The sequence below is a fragment of the Molothrus ater genome, chromosome 9 (assembly GCF_012460135.2).
Source record: "Molothrus ater isolate BHLD 08-10-18 breed brown headed cowbird chromosome 9, BPBGC_Mater_1.1, whole genome shotgun sequence".
Classification (NCBI taxonomy): domain Eukaryota; kingdom Metazoa; phylum Chordata; class Aves; order Passeriformes; family Icteridae; genus Molothrus; species Molothrus ater.
The window spans coordinates 24,503,431-24,523,403 of NC_050486.2; the positions used below are offsets into that span (position 1 = coordinate 24,503,431).

The following is a 19,973-nucleotide window of genomic DNA, read 5'->3' on the forward strand; positions in this document are numbered from 1 at the left end:
CAAAATCTACCATCTTATCAACTGCTGCAGGTGGAAATGCAGGCTTGGACTCAGCAGTTTCCACTTGCAGTGAAAAGTTGCTCTCCAAATTGCTTTTAAAGGCATATTATCGGGGAAAAATATTTTGAAAATGCTTATTAAGAATTCAGTAGAACTTGAAAAATCTACATCAGTTTTTCATGCAGTACATGTATATTTTGAACATTATTCAGCCGTAGGAAAGAGCTGCATTTCTTGTCCCTAAGTACCTCTGCTGCTTTGCCTGTTTTTCTTTTTTGTGAACCAGAGCAATGCTATTACATTCATAATATTTCAAGGTTACAGGAAACTCATGCAGTAAAAGGCCTCCAGAAACTGGAACCCACACCAATTATTATTATACATTTCTCACATGCAAAATTAAACCATTATGCCTTGTTATCATCTGTAGTAAGACTTTTGGTATCTGGGAATTTACTATGTAAAATCTTATTCGTGGTACATTTTTTTTAATTCAGTATAAATTTTAGAAATTCAGTGGTTTGTTTTGGAGTTTGCATGTTTATTAATAGCTTGTAAACTAGCATAGAATAAAAGGACATGGGGAGGCTTTTGAAAGCTGTTAAAATTTAATAATAAGCAAAGAGATTGATCTAATCTACATGCACAGGAGCTGCATAACTTCTTCTATGGCTGGCAGGAAGCATAGGGTTTGGGATTTTTTTTAAATAAAGTTGGGTTTATGCAGCTGCCTAAAACAAAGCCAAGGGAGCCTCCTATCCCAACAGCCAAAGTTTTGGCCCCAGGGACATCTAATCAGTAGTTTCCAACCCAGTTTTTCATTGCAGAATCACATGTGATTACCTTACCTTTACCTCCTTGTCTTTTTTATATTTTTAATTATGTTTTACTTCTGGAAATCCTGATAAATTAGGTCTGCTTTCCCTAGTACTGTGCAGTGGGGATGGAGCTTTCCCAGTGTTCACGCTGAGGGACAAATCAGGTGCATTTGGTGCTGCCAGTGGCATTTGTGTTGCTGGAGAGATCTGGTTCCCAAAGGGCTTCAAGGTGCTGAGGAGCAGAACTCAGCACTGCTGAACCTCCTCACTTGCCCATTGCCCCCACATGCTGCTTTCCAGCATCTCACTGTTGTTCTCTGTAAGGCTGAAGTATTTAAACATGTGGAAATATTATATTTAATTATCAGACCCAATTACTTTAGCTACAGTTGCCCTTTACAGTTACTAAAAATGCACCATTGGTGCATTAAAAAACCTCTCTCAAGAGAACATCTAGAAATGAATTCAGCAGCACATAGCTTTGTAGACTAAAAAATATTTAGTAGGACAACATTGAGCTGGAAAAGTACTAAAGTACTGAAAATTACTTTGTTCTGCTTTCTTCGTGAATGTGACTGTTTTTTTGCTTCAGAATCAATCTGTAAATATCTTATTGATGGATGGGCTGAACCTTGACTCCTGTCCATGTATGTTGGGTAGCTGCAGTCCTCCAGGTGGAATTTCTCTGGCTGCCTTTTGGAAGTTGTTTTGATGGAAAGCAAGTTGAAATGAGTAATCTGTGAAAGCCTTCTACAGTGGCAAATTACTTCTACTTGCCAAGGTCACTGTGGTCCTGCTGTCTTTGTCCCATCTGTGTCGTGGGCCTCTGCTGTTCCTTGAACCTAGACTGAACATGAGGTGGCTCTGGGGAGTTGTATTTGCACTCATTTTTTGACCCCACAAGGCTTAATTCCTGTTTAAAAATAATATATGTATTTTATGCATGTGGCCCGAGATGCTGTCCTTTTCACTTCTGTAACATTTTTGTGGCAGCTTAATGTTCTCTCTCTCCTGATGCTTTGCAAAACAGCCATGCAGTCACAGGAGGAACTGGCTTAATAGCAGGATCAGCAGAACAGCCAGGCACAGTCGAATCTGATGTGTGGACTAAAATAACTGAAGAAATGTTCTTTTTATTCTGTCATTGTTATGATAAATAATCCCTTTTCACTCCAGCAGCTAAAATATTTATGTGCATTTTATTTAAGTCAATGATGCCCTTTCAAGTCAAAGTTGAGAGGTGACGATTTACAGAATATCTGTTGGGGAAAAGCATTGGAGGGAGTTGTTTGGTGGTAATAGGTTATACACATTTTGTTCCTCCTCAGCTGATCATAGTGCATATTTTATTTACGCCATTTTATAGCAGCATCATCTTCTTGTGAGAGAGAAAAGCTTCACTTTATTTTTACAGCTAAAGCTTGACATAATTCTGCAAAACAGTTTAGAGTGAGGGAAGAGACAGCGTGTGTTGAAATAAATATATATTCCAGAAATTGAATCTATTTTTAGAAATTAAATTTGCCCATCCATAAAAGCATATGAAAGGTCACTGCTGCTGTTGAAGATTGCCTGGCAATTCAGTTGCATCAAATATCAGAAGGAAAATAAGATGTGTGATGCATGGGGTACAGATTGTTTAAACTGCTGCTTTGCCCTGAAAAAAGGACAACGCCTGAAAGGATGCGAAGGAAGTGTTTTACAATTTACTTGGGGATTCAGGGTGACCTGGCCTCATTGGAACAAGGGCAGAACAGTTTTGAAAGGAAGTTTGAAATCTAAAAAGAGCCAGTGACCCCCTGAAGTGCAGTCTTGTGCACCCCTCTCTTCCTTTTTCTCTGTTGCCTGAGAAATAGGTTTGCTTCTTCCTTCCCTCACAGGAGCAGGTACATGCTGTGACACTGCTGGAGCAAAGGGAGATGTTCCCAGAGAGGAGAGAAGGAATCTGGGTTCTCTGAGCCTTTAAAACTACTGGATGACCTCCAGTTTTTAAATCTATCATATCTATCCAATGGTAAAATACCAAATGGATAAGATGATTCGTCTGTGCTCAGAGGCTTTTTCTAGTTATTTTAATTTTCAGTTAAACTGAGTAAATAGCATGAAATTTTGTATTTCTGCTTTATTCTCCTGTTTTGATCAATAGGTCTGGATGGTCCTAGTTTAAAATACAGTAAATAAGGCTGTGGGAGAAAGTAATGCTGCTTTTTCTGAAAATAAAGTAGTAACATTACTGCTGAAAGATCTTCCTATTTATCTTGGTTTCTGTGGCATTTTTCAAAATGCCAGCTATTTCCACAAAACTAAATCTGTCGGGCTCTAAATCTGTCCATGTTAATTCTTGTAATTGTCCACAAAACTACAAAGCATCCTGTCACTGTAGGGTAACCAAATAACAGCAGCCTCAGACTTCTCTGTCCTACAAAGTCATTTGTCACAAAGATTGCCTTCCAGCCGTGCTGCGCGGAGGAGGGATTGCAGCAGGGAGTGCTGGGGAAGAGACTGCATCTCCTGCACCCCAGCCTAGACTCCTGGGGAGGAGTGGGGAGAGCTCAACACAGTTTGGGTGGCAGCCAGAAAGCTCTGGACTGCTGACAGGGATGGTAGCCGAGCTCTGGTGTTGGGTGCCCTTGATGCAATGCTCAGCCACAACCCCATGTTCTCCAGCCATGTTCTTCCACAGCTTCCCCAGGGCCACTGAGCCTGCTGGGCACTGCCTGCAGCCTCCTATCCCTCTGAAGAAATGGCATGTTGTGCAAGGCTGGGTGGTAAGGAGAGGGTGTACAGAGAGATCTGGGCAAGGTACAGGAGGAGCTTGGATGCTCTGCAAGGAGGAAGGGATGGAAGGTTTGGATGTTGCAAGGTGCTGGGAGTAGCTGAGTATGTTGGACTGCAGCAAGGAGGGATTTGCATTTTTGAGTGCCTTGTGTGCACTGGACCCCCTTTTTTCCCCTTTCCTGAAAATTCGCATTACAGGCACAAACTGCAGATTTGAGATGTAGCTATTTTATGCCTCCACCTAAAATTAACTGCTTGTTCTCTTTTATGGTAGCTCACAGTTAGTCACAGAGGGGTCATTTGCTGTGGCTGCTGCTCCCCAAGACAAAGTCTTGGACCAGAAACTTGAAAGATGCTGCAGACCTGGAAAGCCTAAACGAAGTTGACTCCTGGTTTGCTCTTTAGGAGCCTCTGTCAGCGTAACCCTTTGGACTTCGTAGTGCTTGTTAACAAACAAACCTTCCTCCACTCTTTGTGCCTGCAATGATACTGGTGCTCAGAGGACCTTTCAGTGCTGCATTTGAGGGTTCAGCTTTGGTTCTGCTGCTTTCAGCAGGCACCAGAGAGTCTCTGCCTCTTAATTTCATGCATCTTCTCTTAATCGGGATTTTTCTTTTTACTGCCTTGTTTTTGCCAGTGAGTCCTTTTCACTCCACCGAGCCAGAGCAATTATTTCTCTTAGCCTTGCTCTTGATACAGCCAAGAGTGTTCCTAGGTTATTATCTATGGATGTCTTTCCTGAAATGATGGGATAGACCATTGTACCTGCAATTATAATTAATCTCTGTAGAATGGCATTGAATCGCTCAACAGTAAAGTGCATCGTCACTCCCTTCCATCCCCCAGCCAAGGGCTTAGGGAAGAGAAAGGACAGAGCAGTGCAAGCATCAGATGTGAAGGTATTCCAGATCCTGGTCTTCAGCCTCTGGACCAGAGGGCTTTTGTGTTTGCTTGTTCTGACAAAGCACAGAGCTTTCACAGGAGGGGGTCTCAAATCTGGTTTTGCACAAAATTAGGACACAGTTGAGGGTCTGGAAGTGGTTACGAGGAAATGTCTCTTTTTGCCATAGCCTGTTCACTGGTGCTAAGATGATTTTACTTCTGGTTCTGGATGCGCATTAAACAAGTGAGACTGTGCTTTATTTGTGTGTGAGGCTTTTGAGTGGTTGTGTTAAAGCTCTTCCAGTTTGTACTAGTGGGATAAGGGGCAGCAAATGAGGGAAGGGTTGTCCCCATTTTAAACTGGACTTGAAGCAGAAGAAAGCCAAGTGACTCACGCCAAAAATCACACAAGAAATCCTGTATCTCGGGGGGTCACAAAAGGACAAAGCCAAGTCTCTGTATTAAGGTCACCAAGAAGTCTGGTATTTTTAAATGTTACACAGACTTTTTGAAAGCTGCCCAGGGAGTCACTTAACACTGACTGCCCCTTAGCTGCTCGTGGCTGGAGAGGTGTTCTGGGGACTGCAGGTGCCCTGGGTGGGTGACTTGGTGGTCCTTGGGTGCCTGTGCTGCACCCTGATTCAAGGTTCCTGCATGGTTTCCATTCTCCAGGTGAGGAATGGTAGATGCAGAGCAAGACACATCTCAGAGAAAGTTGGCATCTGCAGAATTAGCTGCTTGGTTGCTGCTCAGGTGTGTCCAGGGCAGGGTGGCTGTGCTGGCAGAGCATATCATTCCAGGAAAGGATGATGCAGCTCCTCTTCATAGCAGACCAGAGTTAAATTTTACAAAGAGGCTTCTAGAAATGGACTTGGACATTTGAGAAGTCCAGGATTAGCACAGGAGTTGAAGGCTTCTCTTACAGGGAGCAGCAGCAAAGTGGTTAAATGGCAGCATTCAAATGGCTGCTGTTGCTTGTTCCAGAAGACAAATGGGATGTGTTCATGCCTCTGGGTGCCTTTGCTGTGGGCTCTGGCTTGGGAAGGCCAGACCACTTCAATTTATGTTCTGAAGAGTCTCAAGGTTAGTAATTCTTCAAAAAGTTTTCTATATGGGAAAGCAGGTAGGAAATCAATAGGGAAGATAATTACTTGGAGATATTTTCTGTGCACCTGAAGAAAAATGTGCTTTGCCATGGAAGATATGAAATGCTGGACCTTCTGATGCTGCAGTGGTATTGGGAAACAGTGGTGCAGCCTCTGGAGATAGCTGTTTATTATGAAGAGAAGCCCTTCCACTGGCTAATGCTCAGTGTCAGATGAGAAATGTCCTATTAAATGTTTTTCATAGTTATTATATATGTATTTATAGAAACTAACATCTGAGGCCAGCAAACCATTAAATGAATTCTACAATATTTTATTATCTTCCTTGCAAATTTGACCGCAGAACTCCTAAATGATCTTCTGCAGCGAAATCCAACACCATGGTTCGACCTTCAACCGTTGTACGAACGGACAAACATTTTAATGCTGAGAAATGCCTGGGTCAAACAGTAGCTTGGTGTTCTCTAGCTCATTATTTGGAATCCTAGCCACCACAAGGAATTCATACTCTTTTCTTTTTCAACGCTCTGTTTCATTACAGGGTGCTAACACTGCCGTGAGCAAAGGAAGGGAAAAAAAAAATCATTTTTGAGTGTGAATATAAAGAATTAATGCAGCGTCCTCACGCAGCGCTTTGCGGTTTGCAGGGATAAAATGGGAGCTGGTTTTTGCTCCCATTTTAACTCACACAGCATAAGGAGCTTCTGGTGTGATGGAGGGTCAGGGTGGGCGATGTCTTCCTTTGATAGCTCACACACAGGAAGACATCCCGTCCTCAGCACTAACTGAATAATAGCTTGAAAGCAGGATGGCACACTCTAACCAATCGATTTGTCATTGGCTGACCTCAGAGGGAAGATGAAAAAGATTCAAAAGCAGATAAATAATTGACATTACTAGCCTTGAGTCCATTCAGCTCTGCAACCTTTTCTCCTTGATATTATAGATGGCTGAGTTGCTTTTGGCAGCTTCTTTCTTTGGCTTAGGCTCCCCTGCAGCCTGAATGTTTGATTGCAGGAGGAAATAAAACCTAGACCTGAGCAGCAATAGGTGTTCACATGTGCTGTGAGAGGAGGGTTGGGAGTGTGAGCAGCCTCTCCTTGCTCTGCCTGCCTGCAAGGCGCACGAGAGCAGAGAGCCTTCTGTAAGTAGAACTGTATATATATATAAAATGTCAGGCACTCATTGCTCTGGGAAGTAGTGTTTTTTGCATATCCCAATACTTTTCATCTTCCCTGTAACGTGGCATTTGGTTAATGAATGTGCCAGAGTGAGAAACCCAAAGGAAACCCCTGGCTGTTTGCCCAGGAACTTTATTCATTTTGCTGTTCTCAGTTTTGAGGAATAGGTAAGATCCCTACCCTCACTCCCAGAGAGGCTCTCAAATGTTTTTTAAGCTGTTATTCCTAAAGTAGGTTAAACTGTAGACGCCTGAACTCTTACAGTGCCCTCTCAAGGTGAGGTATTTGCAGAGTGGGGAGGGAGAGTCTGCTTTTCCAAATGCCCCAGCACCAAACCAAGCTGTAGGCAAAAGCACCATGTGATTATCCCTGGTGTCCCCAGGGTCTGGATTGAGCCTTGTTACATAAATGCTGAGTGGTGCCATCCATGTGTGTTCTGGTCCTGGGTCCATCAGAGGGGCATTCAGAACCAGCAGGGAAGTGATGGAAATGCTGCACCCCATCAAGAGCTCATGGGCTGTGGCACAAAATCATTTCTACCCCAATATCCTTCTTCCTTTCAGCACCTGAAGGTTTCTCCTCTCTCATGTCTGCTTGAGCGTTTGTGCTTTGTGCCTGAGCTTCCCTCCATTGATGCAAATGTTTTATCTAACCCCTATTTCATATTTCTTCCCCTGAATTTTCCACCTCCTCTCCCTAGCCTTCTCTGTAAATGTTAGATTTAAAAGGTTATGGACAAACATGTAAGTTATAAAGAAATTGCCAAAAACCTTAAAATCTAGCATCTTTAGAGTTTGTCTGCTATTATGCAGAGAAGACTGTGGAAGCAAATATTAGTCATTAACATAATTTTCTGTGTTGAGTCAACATCTATTTTTAGGTGTGGAGTGCATAAAGACAACTCTTTGACACATAAAACACATAGACATGCATTTGACATCATCTGTGTTCAGGCTGAGGCTCAGGAAAAAGGGAATACAATTGCTGAATGTATTGTATTCGTGATGGGAACCCCCCCCACTTCCTTCCTAGACACATTTTAAGACATAATGCAGGAGAGTACTGATCTGTTTATATTGAAATAAATCAAAATGAAGTGCAGAATATTCAGCTTGGTTTCCAATGCTTTTTCAGATGTGCTGCAAAGTAATTCATGATCTGTGCTGAAAATTTGCCATTAGGCTTTATCCAGGAAGTGTTTTTATTATGTTAAATATGTTTATTCTAAATGTATATATTATTTTTAAAGTGCAGAAGGCTTTTTATGCCTTTATACCTATTATAATTATAAATCTGATTCATAGGTAGAAGAGCAGCTAAGAGGCTTGAATTAGTAATTTTCCAACAGCACACATGCAGAGCCACAGCTAGATTTTCTTGTTTGCTTGGTCATAATATTTTATGGTCTGATTCTGGGCTTTATAATGCAAGGGAACTTCTCGTGATAAATTGCAGATCCGACAATGAGTGTCAGTCTACAGCTCCCTGAGCAGATGTTCATTTAGTCTAATTTCACCAGTACTTTACTGTTCATCCAGAACAGATCTTGCCAGCTCAGGATGCAAACACAAAGAGAGAGCACAAAAGATCGCTCTGCAAATAACCTGATCTGTTTCAGACACTTGGAGGGGGAAAAGAAAAACATGAGGGAACTTCAGCGTGCGGGGCTGGCTACGGCAAATCATCCACACACCCACACCTGTGGGGGCAAATTCACAGAGCCGTGCGTGGGAAGGTGCACATTAATCCACCTCTGAACAATGGGGTTTTATCACTGCACTTCAGAACCCTTGTGTCTGTTTTAAAGTCTCTGCAGCTCTTTGTTCCTCCAGCCATTCCTGGCTCTGCTGGTTTGGCAGAACAGGTCCTGTCTGAACTGCAGGGTTGTGTCTTGTGAAAGAAGGGAGCATTGTCTATCCAAAATGCCCAGGGTGGCTGTAGCTCACTAACACTCCTCTCCTTTTCTCTCTGTAGGTGTCGTATGCCCGTCCAAGTTCAGCCTCCATCCGGGATGCGAACTTGTATGTCAGCGGCCTTCCCAAAACCATGACCCAGAAAGAATTAGAGCAGTTATTCTCACAATATGGGCGCATCATCACCTCACGGATTCTGGTTGATCAAGTCACAGGTTAAAAGAAAACTTTTCTTGATAAGTGCATGGGTTTGTTGTTTTTTTTTTTTTTTTGAAGTGGCAAAATCGCAAATGTCTGTGTCTGGGATTTTTTGACTCGTAGTGTAAAATGCAGTGCCTGTTTCCTTATAAATGTAACTAGAGGTATAACTGCTGCCTCTTTAATGAGGGACTATCAAAATACAGAATATTGTTTACTTAAAATCATTGGGATTAGGAAGAGGATTTTTCTTTACAGGACTTTTCTTAATTTGCAAACCACCTATTGTGTGAAGTCGAACCCAGCATTTGTGCGTTGCGTACATGAAGTTGTTCCTACAAATATTCATCTCTTCACATGTTTTTACTTCCCAGGGGTTTCTCGAGGTGTGGGATTTATCGTTTTGATAAGAGAATAGAGGCAGAAGAAGCCATAAAGGGACTAAATGGCCAGAAGCCTAGTGGTGCTACAGAACCAATTACTGTGAAGTTTGCCAATAACCCCAGCCAGAAAACAAGCCAGGCACTCCTTTCACAGCTGTATCAGTCTCCCAACAGACGCTACCCTGGACCACTTCACCACCAGGCTCAGAGATTCAGGTAATAACCTGGAAAAGAACTGAGGTTCCACCAGTGACAACAATGTGGGGCAGGTGCTGTGCAGGAAAATATGCTTTAGTTGCGTAGGCTGACCTGATTTTGTTTGTAAAATTAAATATTCTTTCCTGGAGAATGAGGAGGAAAATCTGCTGACAGCAGTAGTCAGGTTGTATTTACTAAAACAGCTGAAGTACTGTACAATCAGATCTCATGAAGGCTCATAGAAAAAAGGGAGGACAGAATAGAGTTACTCTGGTAATCAAATGAGCAGTGACTGTCCTGTTCTTTCTCTCTTTTTGGGTAATGCTTTTATTTTCTGCTATATTACTACAGTTTTGATGCAGCTTAGACTTTGATGTTAATGACAGTGGATTGGTAGCAGGAAAAAAGCTGAGTCTGTCCCAGTCAGCAGGAGTATCATTAAATTTATTAGCCTGAGATATCTGCTCTTAGTATAAAGAGACCTTGTATTAGTCTTTGGTGTGAGTCTTCAGATGCTTTTGGGGATGTTTTATGCTTTGCATTCTGAATATACCGTTTCCATCTGATGCATAAGGCAGAGTTAGCAGTATGTGATGTTCCTATTACTTTCATACTTAATAGTTCTCAGGCAACCCAGCTTTCATATAAAAAAGTCTGCCTTCAAGAAAGAAAACTTGGACATATTTGCATAACTGAGTTGCACACTGGCTTTAGAGAATTATTCAGAAGTAATTTTAGTTTGTCAGTGATGAAAAGTGCTAATGAATTAAAGATCATAAAAAGTCAGTCATTGGATACATTAAATTTACACTTGTTTTTGTGTCTTTGGCATGCAGCTGTGTCCATTGAGGTTATCACTGAATCATTCCATGGACAGAAGGACTTTATTGTGCTGCCATGGAAAGCAGATGATTATATTCTGCAAAATTTGGTGGTCAATTTAGATTGACATGTCATGAAGGATTAATGCTAAATATATGTAATAAAATGGGGAGAATGTATTATACTAAAGCAGATTATCAAGAAGTTTTCCAGTTCCAGCAGTTTCGGACTTAATATTTTATTTTTAAATTAACTGTAAATATAAGGTGAGCAGTTAAATTACCAAAAAAAGTTGAATTATTTAAAAAAAAAACCAAATCCTAAGTGCATTTTTTAAAACCAAGCTATGAAGGTTAAGCTTTTCTCTAGACTGTAGACAAGTTTAAAAAAGGCTTTTAAATGCTCTGGTGGAAATTTAAGCACAACCTCAGACTTAACAAAGCAGGCCGGGAGTTGTTAGGCTCCTTAGATGTGTGGGAAACTTGTTGAACGTTTCTTCTTTGAAAATGGAACACTATTAATAATAGTTCCATTGAGCGATCTTGCCATCTGTGAGACATTAACCCAAAGACCCTCCTTCTCTTTTCAGGCTGGACAATTTGCTTAATATGGCCTATGGCGTAAAGAGGTAATTAGAATTCCACAGATTGCCAGATGTCCGTGTTGGCACAGATTGGTGCTACAATTTATTTTTTTTTAATTCACTAACTTTATTTTTTTTATCCCTTCTTTTCTTCCACCAGCATGTCAAATTCTTTTTAAGTTTGGACTTCAGTTGGTTTTGTTACTTTAAAGGCCTCACGCACAAGTTCTGTGGGGTTTTTCAACCTTTTTTTATTTACAGGTGGGCTTCTCAAATGGTTTAGGTGCCACAGCTACAAGCATTGAAATTGCAGTTGCTCTGCTAAGTAAGTGGTGCTTCTTCCAGAATCAAAACTATTAACTTGATTTTTTAACAAATCTCTGATCTGGTAATGGAAAATTTAAGTCAAAAATCAGAATTAGGCTGCTGTGGTCTCCACAGTTTAGGCCATCTTTCTCCCTCATTTGACATCATAAGTTTGACTTGAAAATACAGCTGTGTGCACCTCAATCAGCCCAAAGTTTCTTTTGTTACAGGTTTAATACTTTGAAATTTTTTTTTCAGTCCTTGAAATTTATTTTTTTGTTTGTTTAAAATAGCTGTGTGTTTGTATGTGCACGCATGTGTGAAAGCTCAGCTGATCTGTCAACATTTCTGCTGTTCCATGAGTATGTTTGGTAGCTAAAATGAGATGATGTGTTGTTAGTGTTTCTTTTAATGGCAACATCAGCATAAGCGATCCTTGCAGCAAAACCAAGGTGTAGTCTTATTCCTGATGTTGCCCTAAGATGTCCAGATTAAGATGAGAAAGTACTACTTAATCTTCTGAAATCTTCTACTCACCACACTTGAAAATTACTTGAGCTTTTGTTTGAAGCTCATCCTCTAAAAAGGTATGGTAAGTATATCTGTACAGTAGCTAGTAGCAGACAGTAAGGTGGGGTTTTTAACCCCTCAGAAACTCGGTACAGCTCTGAACTCTTGAGTACTCACAAGAGGAGAGTCAAACCAGAGCTTCTCCCCAGCAGCAGCAGTGCTGGTGTTCCTGGGCACGTTGGTTGTGCTGGGATATCCTTAGTGGCGATGGGGATGCGGTGAGTCAGAACCCCCTGCCTGATTTACCATACAGCTCTTCTCCTGTGCTCTCCCACCTTATTTGTTCTTTGAAATCTCATCAGAAACACGGAAACACTCCCAGTCGAGTGTCTGTCGAGGTGCAGGTCAGTGTCAGAAGGATGGGTTTGTTCTGGGAGGTTTCCCTGGGTTTTTGCTGCTGCTGCTCCTTTGCTGGAATTGGGCTGGCGTGTGGTGCAGGATAGGCTCAGCCTGAGCAGAGGAAAAGAGCAGTTACCTGCCTTTATAGGTTATACATCTGCTTTCTCAACATTGTCTGCAGTGTTACTCTAAAAACACAGCAGTGTTCAAAGTCATTTTGCAGGCATCTTAAATTAGTTCTTATCTCCTCTCAGCAAACCTTGGCAATTGTACCTGCACTAGCAAAACCTGAATTTATAGGTGCAGGGTGACAAAAAATGCCACACTGATAATTTCTGAAGCTGCTTCAGAAACAGGAGATTGGCTCTCCCTGTGCTAACTGTGTGGTACTGATGGAAAATGAGACATGCTGATGTGGAAAAAAGGTTTTATTGAGGCTAATTTCAGATCACTTGCTAGAAGCAAAGCTCCTTATGTGATAGGTGATCTTGTATTTGTGTCAATATACTTGCACCAGTTTCATGCATGTTTTGTTGGGTTTACAGCAGCTGCTGTGCTCATGGCACATAAATAGTTGAAAGCTGCATAGCTCCTAAAGGTTTCCAGGGAAAGCTGCTCTCCAGTGAACTGTAGGAAACTTTAACCCTTTGCATCAGGGCAGCATTTCTTTAAAATGCAAAAGCCTTATAATGCATTGTGACACGCACAGCTTTGCATTGTATGGGTTTTATTTCATCCTTAGAGCATGGTGTGTCCTCAGTGTTGTATTTCACATTAAATTTAAACATTCCAGAAAACCAGTGTTTGCTGGCTTATGTATGTTACTGGCACAGTCAGCACTGGCCAGCAATGGGCTTGAAGTCCCATCTTCCAGATTCCAAAATGAGCTGAATCTGTTGCCTTGTACAAGCCCTGGCTGTGCCTTATTTCCAATGCTTATTTCCACCTGCAGTGGAAAGAGCAGTAGAAATTTGCCTTGTCCAGCCTTTCTGTGCTGAACTGTTCTGATAATGTCACTGGTTTCACTGTGTGGGAGATAAACTAAAATGTGTCGAGATAAGGATTTGCAAAAGTGAAGTTGAGTTGGAAAATTGCCATGGATTTTTAATAAACTGTCTGCAAACCTTCCTGAGGATCTGATGCTGTGAGCATTTGTGAACTGCTCATTTACAGCACAGCTACACCCCAGTGATGATCATCAGCTTAAGATGTATATTCCAAGTGTCTTCTTTTTCCCTGAATATACATAAAAAGTGCCGTCAGGCGTCAACAGAACAGTGAGCAACCATCAAGTGTGCAGTTTCCTTTATGGTTATTTAATATACACTGCATAATATTGTGCAGATTGTGAAATGTGGAAATTATTACAAGTGTAAAAAGTTTTGGAGAGCTCAAGAACTCGCTCAGCAGCAGAGTATCTCCCTCTGCTCCTTCAATCATCGCTCAGAAAATCCTGAGGAATTATTATTCCATTCTGGTATTGAAACTCATCATATTGAAGGTACACGTGAAACTGGATTTTTAAGACATTTCCTCTGTGCAGTTGTTATTTTAAAACATATCCCAAAGTGTAGCTTCAGAAAGCATGTCATTTTTTTTTTCCACACTGATGAAAGGAAAATTATGTTGATCCTGAGGGCTGATACTGCTTAACATCTTCATTAATAACCTGAGTCATGGGCTGCGCTGCGCCCTCCTCGCATTAGCGGGTGACACTAAATTGGTGAGGAGCAGGGGCTGTCACTGCTGCTGGCCATGGCTGCCACTGGGGAGACCTTGGGAAGCTGCAGGAACACGCTGAAATTGGGGAAAGGCAAATGTAGAGTTTAGCCCCTGACTGCTGCCTTCAGCTGCCTACAAGGGGCTTTAGAAAGAAGGTGAAGCCAAGTTTTCCGCAGAGGTCGGACGCAGGAGGACAAGAATCAGCAGTGACAGGCTGCAGCAGGGGAAATTCCACTTGAGGATAAGGGAAACTCATTCGCACTGAGGATGAGGCCCTGCACCAGGGGCTGCAGGAGTGGAGTTACTGTCTTTGGAGATTTCCTAAGCTTCCCTCTGCAGGGCCATGACCAGCAGGTCTCATTTGGGAAGTTTGCCTTGCTTGGAGCAGGAGGCTGATCAGATGATCTCCATAGATCCTGCCCAGCTTTTGTTATCCCATGATGGATCTGTGTTCCTAAACTCCTGGCTTTATCTGCTCTCTTGGGATATTCGAGATAAAGTCCTAAAGGACAGCAAGGGAGAAACAGTAGGGTGCTCTATAGAATTCTAGGAGTTAGTCCCTGCATTGACTTTTTGAAGGACCTAAAGCCTGTCATGGAAATGAAGCCTCAGAGTATGAAGGTATCAGTGATGTGCTCATTAATTGTATTTATGTTCTACTTATTCTACAATTGCTGCATAAACCTTCTTTCATATGTGGCTGGCTTTAGGACTCTTTATCACCTGGATTTTTTCCCCAGTGTATGTCAATTAAGGACCGTTAGGAGGAGAAATAAAATCTACCACTTAAAGACATCTCTCTAATAGTATTTTTAGCTGAAGAAGCTGCCGTTACAGCTGAATCCTGACAAAGGCATTTCTTATTAATCTTTAAAATAGGTCTTGAAGTTTGCTTGGATTTTTTCGCTGCAGACTAGTAGGAGATGAAGCATTAGATCTCTGTTGTCCTGAAACTTATATCAGTGCTGGAAATAAGTGGCAAATTTCTACAGGCCCTTTTTACGAGCTGTTGTTTATCACAGTATGTGCAGGCCCTCTCTGACTCAGATTGTCCTCAAGCATTTCTTTTCTGAGGTCTTTGTACACATCCAAGCAGGGCTTATCCTTGGAGGGAGATGCATTTATGCCCAGATTTGGCGATTTTATTTATTTAGCACAGCTCCCCTCCGCTTCAGCAGGAGTTAGAGAGCGAGGGTGGCTCTGTGGTCATCTTCCAGGGAGAGGATCCAGAACCTTCAGTACCATTGGCTTATTTACTTTAAAGTCTTGGAGCCCTATAGCTCGTGCCAAGAGATATATTTAGAATAGACCCCTCTTTTTGCTCGGTAGGTTTTCTCCGATCACAATTGATGGTATGACGAGCCTTGTGGGAATGAATATCCCTGGTCACACCGGGACTGGATGGTGCATCTTCGTCTACAACTTGTCCCCCGACTCGGATGAGAGCGTGCTGTGGCAGTTGTTTGGTCCCTTTGGAGCGGTCAATAATGTCAAGGTGATCCGTGATTTCAACACCAACAAGTGCAAGGGATTTGGCTTTGTCACCATGACCAACTACGACGAAGCTGCCATGGCCATTGCCAGCCTTAATGGATACCGTTTAGGAGACAGAGTATTGCAAGTTTCCTTTAAAACCAATAAAACCCACAAATCCTGAATTTCATATCCTTACTTACTAAAATATATATATATAAATATATATACGAACAAAACAAAACAAAAAAAAAAACTCTTCAAGGCTTATATTCAACCATGGACTTTATAAGCCAGTGTTGCCTAAGTATTAAAACATTGGATATCCTGTGAGGAACAGGAAAGGATTTTATAATGCTTAGAAAAAAAAAAAAACCTTTGATGCATTGAATGTTCTTTCATAGCTGTCGTTGTTGAATATAATATACATAGATAACAATGTGCAGGGATTTTTACCCGGCCAGCTAGTTTTACTACCTTCCTTGAAGGTGGGTCTTTTTAAGATGACCATTCACTCATTTGAAAAAATAATAAAACAAAAAACAATTTTTACGAACTAATGGGATTAAAAGCGAGAAAAAAAAAAGATTTTTGTTTTCTTTTCTGTTTTTTCAAAACATTGATTGAATCAGATTGGTAAACCCCCCACACAAATTAAAGAGGAACAATAAAAATTGCAAAAAGAAGAACATAATTTTGCAACTTTTTTTATTTTTCCTTTTTTCTTTTGTATCATGTGAACTAAACAGTCTTCTGTTAGGGAATGGGGTAACGGGGGATACCTGATGACATAACAATTTAAATAACATTAACAATGTTGCCAAAGAGGTGGTCTCTTTGCTGAAAATGGGTTTCAAGAAAAATCTATTTTTATAAAATATAAAGAATTTTTACAAGAGAATCTGGATTTGAGAAAAAATATTTTGACTGGCTAATTTAGGGGAAATTGACAACTTTGTCATGTTCATACTGCACTGGTAACTTTTTAGAGATCAAGATGTGTGTTTTAAACTGGATTAGTAGATTGTTTTTTGAAGGATGGGCTACAAACAGATGATCTTCGTATCTTTTCATAGCATGTAATAAAAATATTAAATACAGTACGGGAGAGTGTTCTTCCCAGGCACGCAGTTACCCACAGTCAAAACCCAAAAGCAAGGAGATGAGTTGCAAGACGGTTTTTCTTTAAGTCATCAGTATGGGATATCAGCAGAACAAAAGTTAAAAAAATTAATTTTTTGATCAAAAACTTCCTTGGTTTGAGCAGTAGGTGCTACAAAATTATTTACATATCTTAGTATCATAGTTAAATGTAATGTGTTTAGAAAAAAATACATTTGCTTTAAATTTGTTAAGAATTTTCAAATTCACTTTATAGCCCAAGCTAATATAATTGGGCTGTGTTGGCACATTTGGAACACTGTTTATGTTGCTTGAAACACTTATTTATTTAATTGCCGATGTGATGCATATGGCCAAAATCAAATATAGCTAGTTTGGCTAGTCTACTTATTTGTTTACTTAAACTATGGGAAGAAGCATATTATTGTGTCATTTTGTTGTGTGTGTATGTGTATATATAATATAAATATATATATATATAAAGTTATTTTTTCTTTTGGTTAATTTATTATAAGTTGTAACACTTTGCTAGTTTTGTTTGTATATGTCTTAAAATGTTTTCTTATGATACTTAAGTGACAGAGGTATCAAGGTAACTTGTGTAGAAATATTGTTTGATATATTGTCATGTTTGTTGTGAATATTTTTTCTTACTGCACAGTAGAAAAGAAAACAACTGGGTCTTTATTTTAATGTAATTCAGATTGGGGAAAACAGAGCTAAGGGAACAAAATGACTGAGGGGGTGCTCTCCCATGTCCAGTGCACTGATCATTTTAGTATGTTTGTGCTTTGTACGGTTATATATTTAAAACAAAAAAGGGTCATGCTCTTCCCTGAGTACTAGAAACAGTTACTCGCTATGCATAATCTAGTTGATAGTTAAATTTGCTATTGCTTTTCTTGTCTTGTTATATAAAATCTTTTCAATACAAGTTTAGTCTTAATGGTAATAAAACGTTATGGTTATTTATAACTTGTGCTTATTTTGTGCATTTTTTCCATGCTATACCCACTAACTGCATGTAGACTAAGTATTGTTTTTTCACACTGAAGAGGCAAACTTTTGTAGTAGACAAATAACTAAAAGCAAAGGCTGCATCATAATTTTATCAGTTTTTTACTTTAACAATGTTAGATTTTAGTTTAAAGGAACACTCATTCAATGTTCAGGGAAACCTTTATACATCATCTGCTATGAATGAGCGCAGTTTGCTGGGAAAGTTTTGATGCATTTGCTAAGCATTAGTGGGGAAGGCATGTCAGAATCTTTTCTCTACGATGTGTTTTACTATCTGAATAATAATAATAATTTAAAAAATCTTTCTTAGGACCAGGCAGTTGTATACTTTAGTTATAATGAATGACTTCATGTTAACCTTGCTAGTTTAGATCATTTCTGAGGGAAAGTATTGTAAATGTTTTTTTCATAACCTTGTTGTGTTTGAATTATTTGTACTTTAATTGTCCAGACAATAAATGAAAGTGTGTAGAATGGCTATGGACTTTCCACCTTTTTAAGTGTGTTCAGATGTTTTAGTGTTCCCAGCCGCACCTCAGCCGAGGTAGAGGTTTAGTCTCTGATTCCAGAAGCAAGGTCTTCAAGAGAGAAACGTTCTAGTCAAACCAGATTGAGCATATTCATGATTTGTTTTTCCTTCCGAGGGCCAGAAAGAATCGGCCGTTTAATTTAAGATGTTGAACACCAAATACCAAACTGTAACTTTCATTTATTTGAATGTGGAAGATGCTGAAGGGTTTCTACTATATACAGTATTTTTACACAATGAAAATATTAACTCAGTCAATATCAACACTTTAAATCATAGTGAGCAAATTTCAGTGATAACAGTTTTTAAGCCATCATTTAGTTTGACTTTTCTATGAATATGCTATGAATGTCATGCAATATGAAACAGTGTACATATTGTCTGATGTACAACAGTATATATGATCACATTCCAAATTTGATTCTTTTCACCTGTGTTATAACTAGAGTTGATACTTCTTTCAGTTGACTTGTTTGAATCTCATTAATACAAATATTCACTTCATGTTTATGTTCTGTAACATTCACTAATTGAGAATATGTACCTTGTAAAACTGCAGCATTGAATTTCGTAACTGAGATTAGGAAACTCTATCAGAGGGCTGGATGGACTGTGTGGTTCTTCAGCTCCTTCACCTATTAATAAACTCGTGTTTTTGTGAGATTAAGTTACCATGTTGGTTATAATAATTAATTTCAAGCCACAAATGAGTTTGTTCTTAAATTTACAGCTTGCTCAATTCATCCTTAAATCCACCTCACCGTGCCATAGTAAAAGCAGAAGTGGTTAATTTGGTCTGTTTCAAGACTTGGCTCTGAAAAACATCATCCTTCCATCTACCTATATATGTATATACACATATTTTGATCATATACATATATACACTTTACAACACGCATCAGCCCATTAAGAAGAAAACAACCCCTACACTTTCCATTTAAGAAAGTGATATTTTATAACCAGCAATATTTACTATGGTTCTATCTGTTTTATAGCATTTGTTAGGGTTGTCACCTAATTTTTCTGCAGTCCTTTCTTCAGAAAGTAGTGAGACCAAAACCACTGTATGGTCTGGATGCTCTTAAGACAGAACGCGTCTGGCACTGGAGCCAGTTTTGATTATCTCCACACTTTCACTTAATGGCTCCTTGTCTTTACATCTCCCACAGAACCTTTTTCCCCATTCAGCAGCTTGTTGAGCTCCTGTGAGCTGAAGCACACCAGTAACATGAGAGAAAGGATTCTGCTACCTTTAGAGATCTGGGATGCAAAGTTCAGTCCCCTTTTGAGGGTATCACAAATGGGAACAGGATAAAAACAGTCTCAGACAGGTTCCCCGTGCTGCTCCTATGGGAGCATTTTCAGAAAGTTTTACTGAACCACAGTTTCTGCCCAGCTGGGATCAGAACCACATTTCACTAACACACATTCAAAGTAATCAAGGTTTCTATTTCCTTCTTGAAAGGGTAATCACTCTTTCTGCAATTAGTGAGCCTGCTGCATAAATGGAAAACCACCTGGGGGAGGGTGTTTCAAGTGCATTCACTTTGTGTTCCACTTCAGCTTACCTTAGACACCGAGAGAGGAACATGTGTTGGGAAAAAACATCTGACAGCTCCAAGGGAGCAGTGAGCTACCCTTAAATCCATACTGAGGCCATTCAGCTTTCCTGGTGCCCCTGGGTTGTGGCAGCCAAACACACAAGTACTCTGGTGCTCCTCCTTTCCAGTGGGAAGGGTGGGTAGGGGGGTCTGGATGCACTGCATCAGGCAGAGGTGGCTGCCTGGGTACTTGGATCAGCCTCAGGATCACTGAGGGGAGAGGCACACCCAGGGCTGCTCCAGGGAACCCTTTCTCCATCACCAGAAGCCAGGCAAGGCTGTTACCTTGCCCATCTCACTGACATGGCTACAGAGAGATGAGGTCAGAGTGTGGTGACAGCAAAGATTTGCTCCCTGCCCCAGAGATCTTGCAGACTGAGCTCCCTGCACAGAAGTAATTCATTGTGCATACAGAGCAAAATGAAAGAT

The 19,973-nt window shown here is 40.4% G+C and overlaps 1 protein-coding gene across 1 annotated transcript in view; it reads left to right on the forward strand.

Annotated features, from left to right (window-relative positions):
• The window catches only part of ELAVL4 (ELAV like RNA binding protein 4), a 60,909-nt gene extending 42,299 nt beyond the window's left edge, over positions 1–18,610 (forward strand). Inside the window, 5 exon segments of the mRNA XM_036387562.2 lie at positions 8,740–8,893; positions 9,251–9,271; positions 9,274–9,475; positions 10,869–10,907; positions 15,129–18,610. Of these exon segments, the coding sequence (XP_036243455.1) occupies positions 8,740–8,893; positions 9,251–9,271; positions 9,274–9,475; positions 10,869–10,907; positions 15,129–15,456 (744 nt within the window). The 3' untranslated portion in view covers positions 15,457–18,610.
• The last annotated feature ends 1,363 nt before the right edge of the window (positions 18,611–19,973 follow it).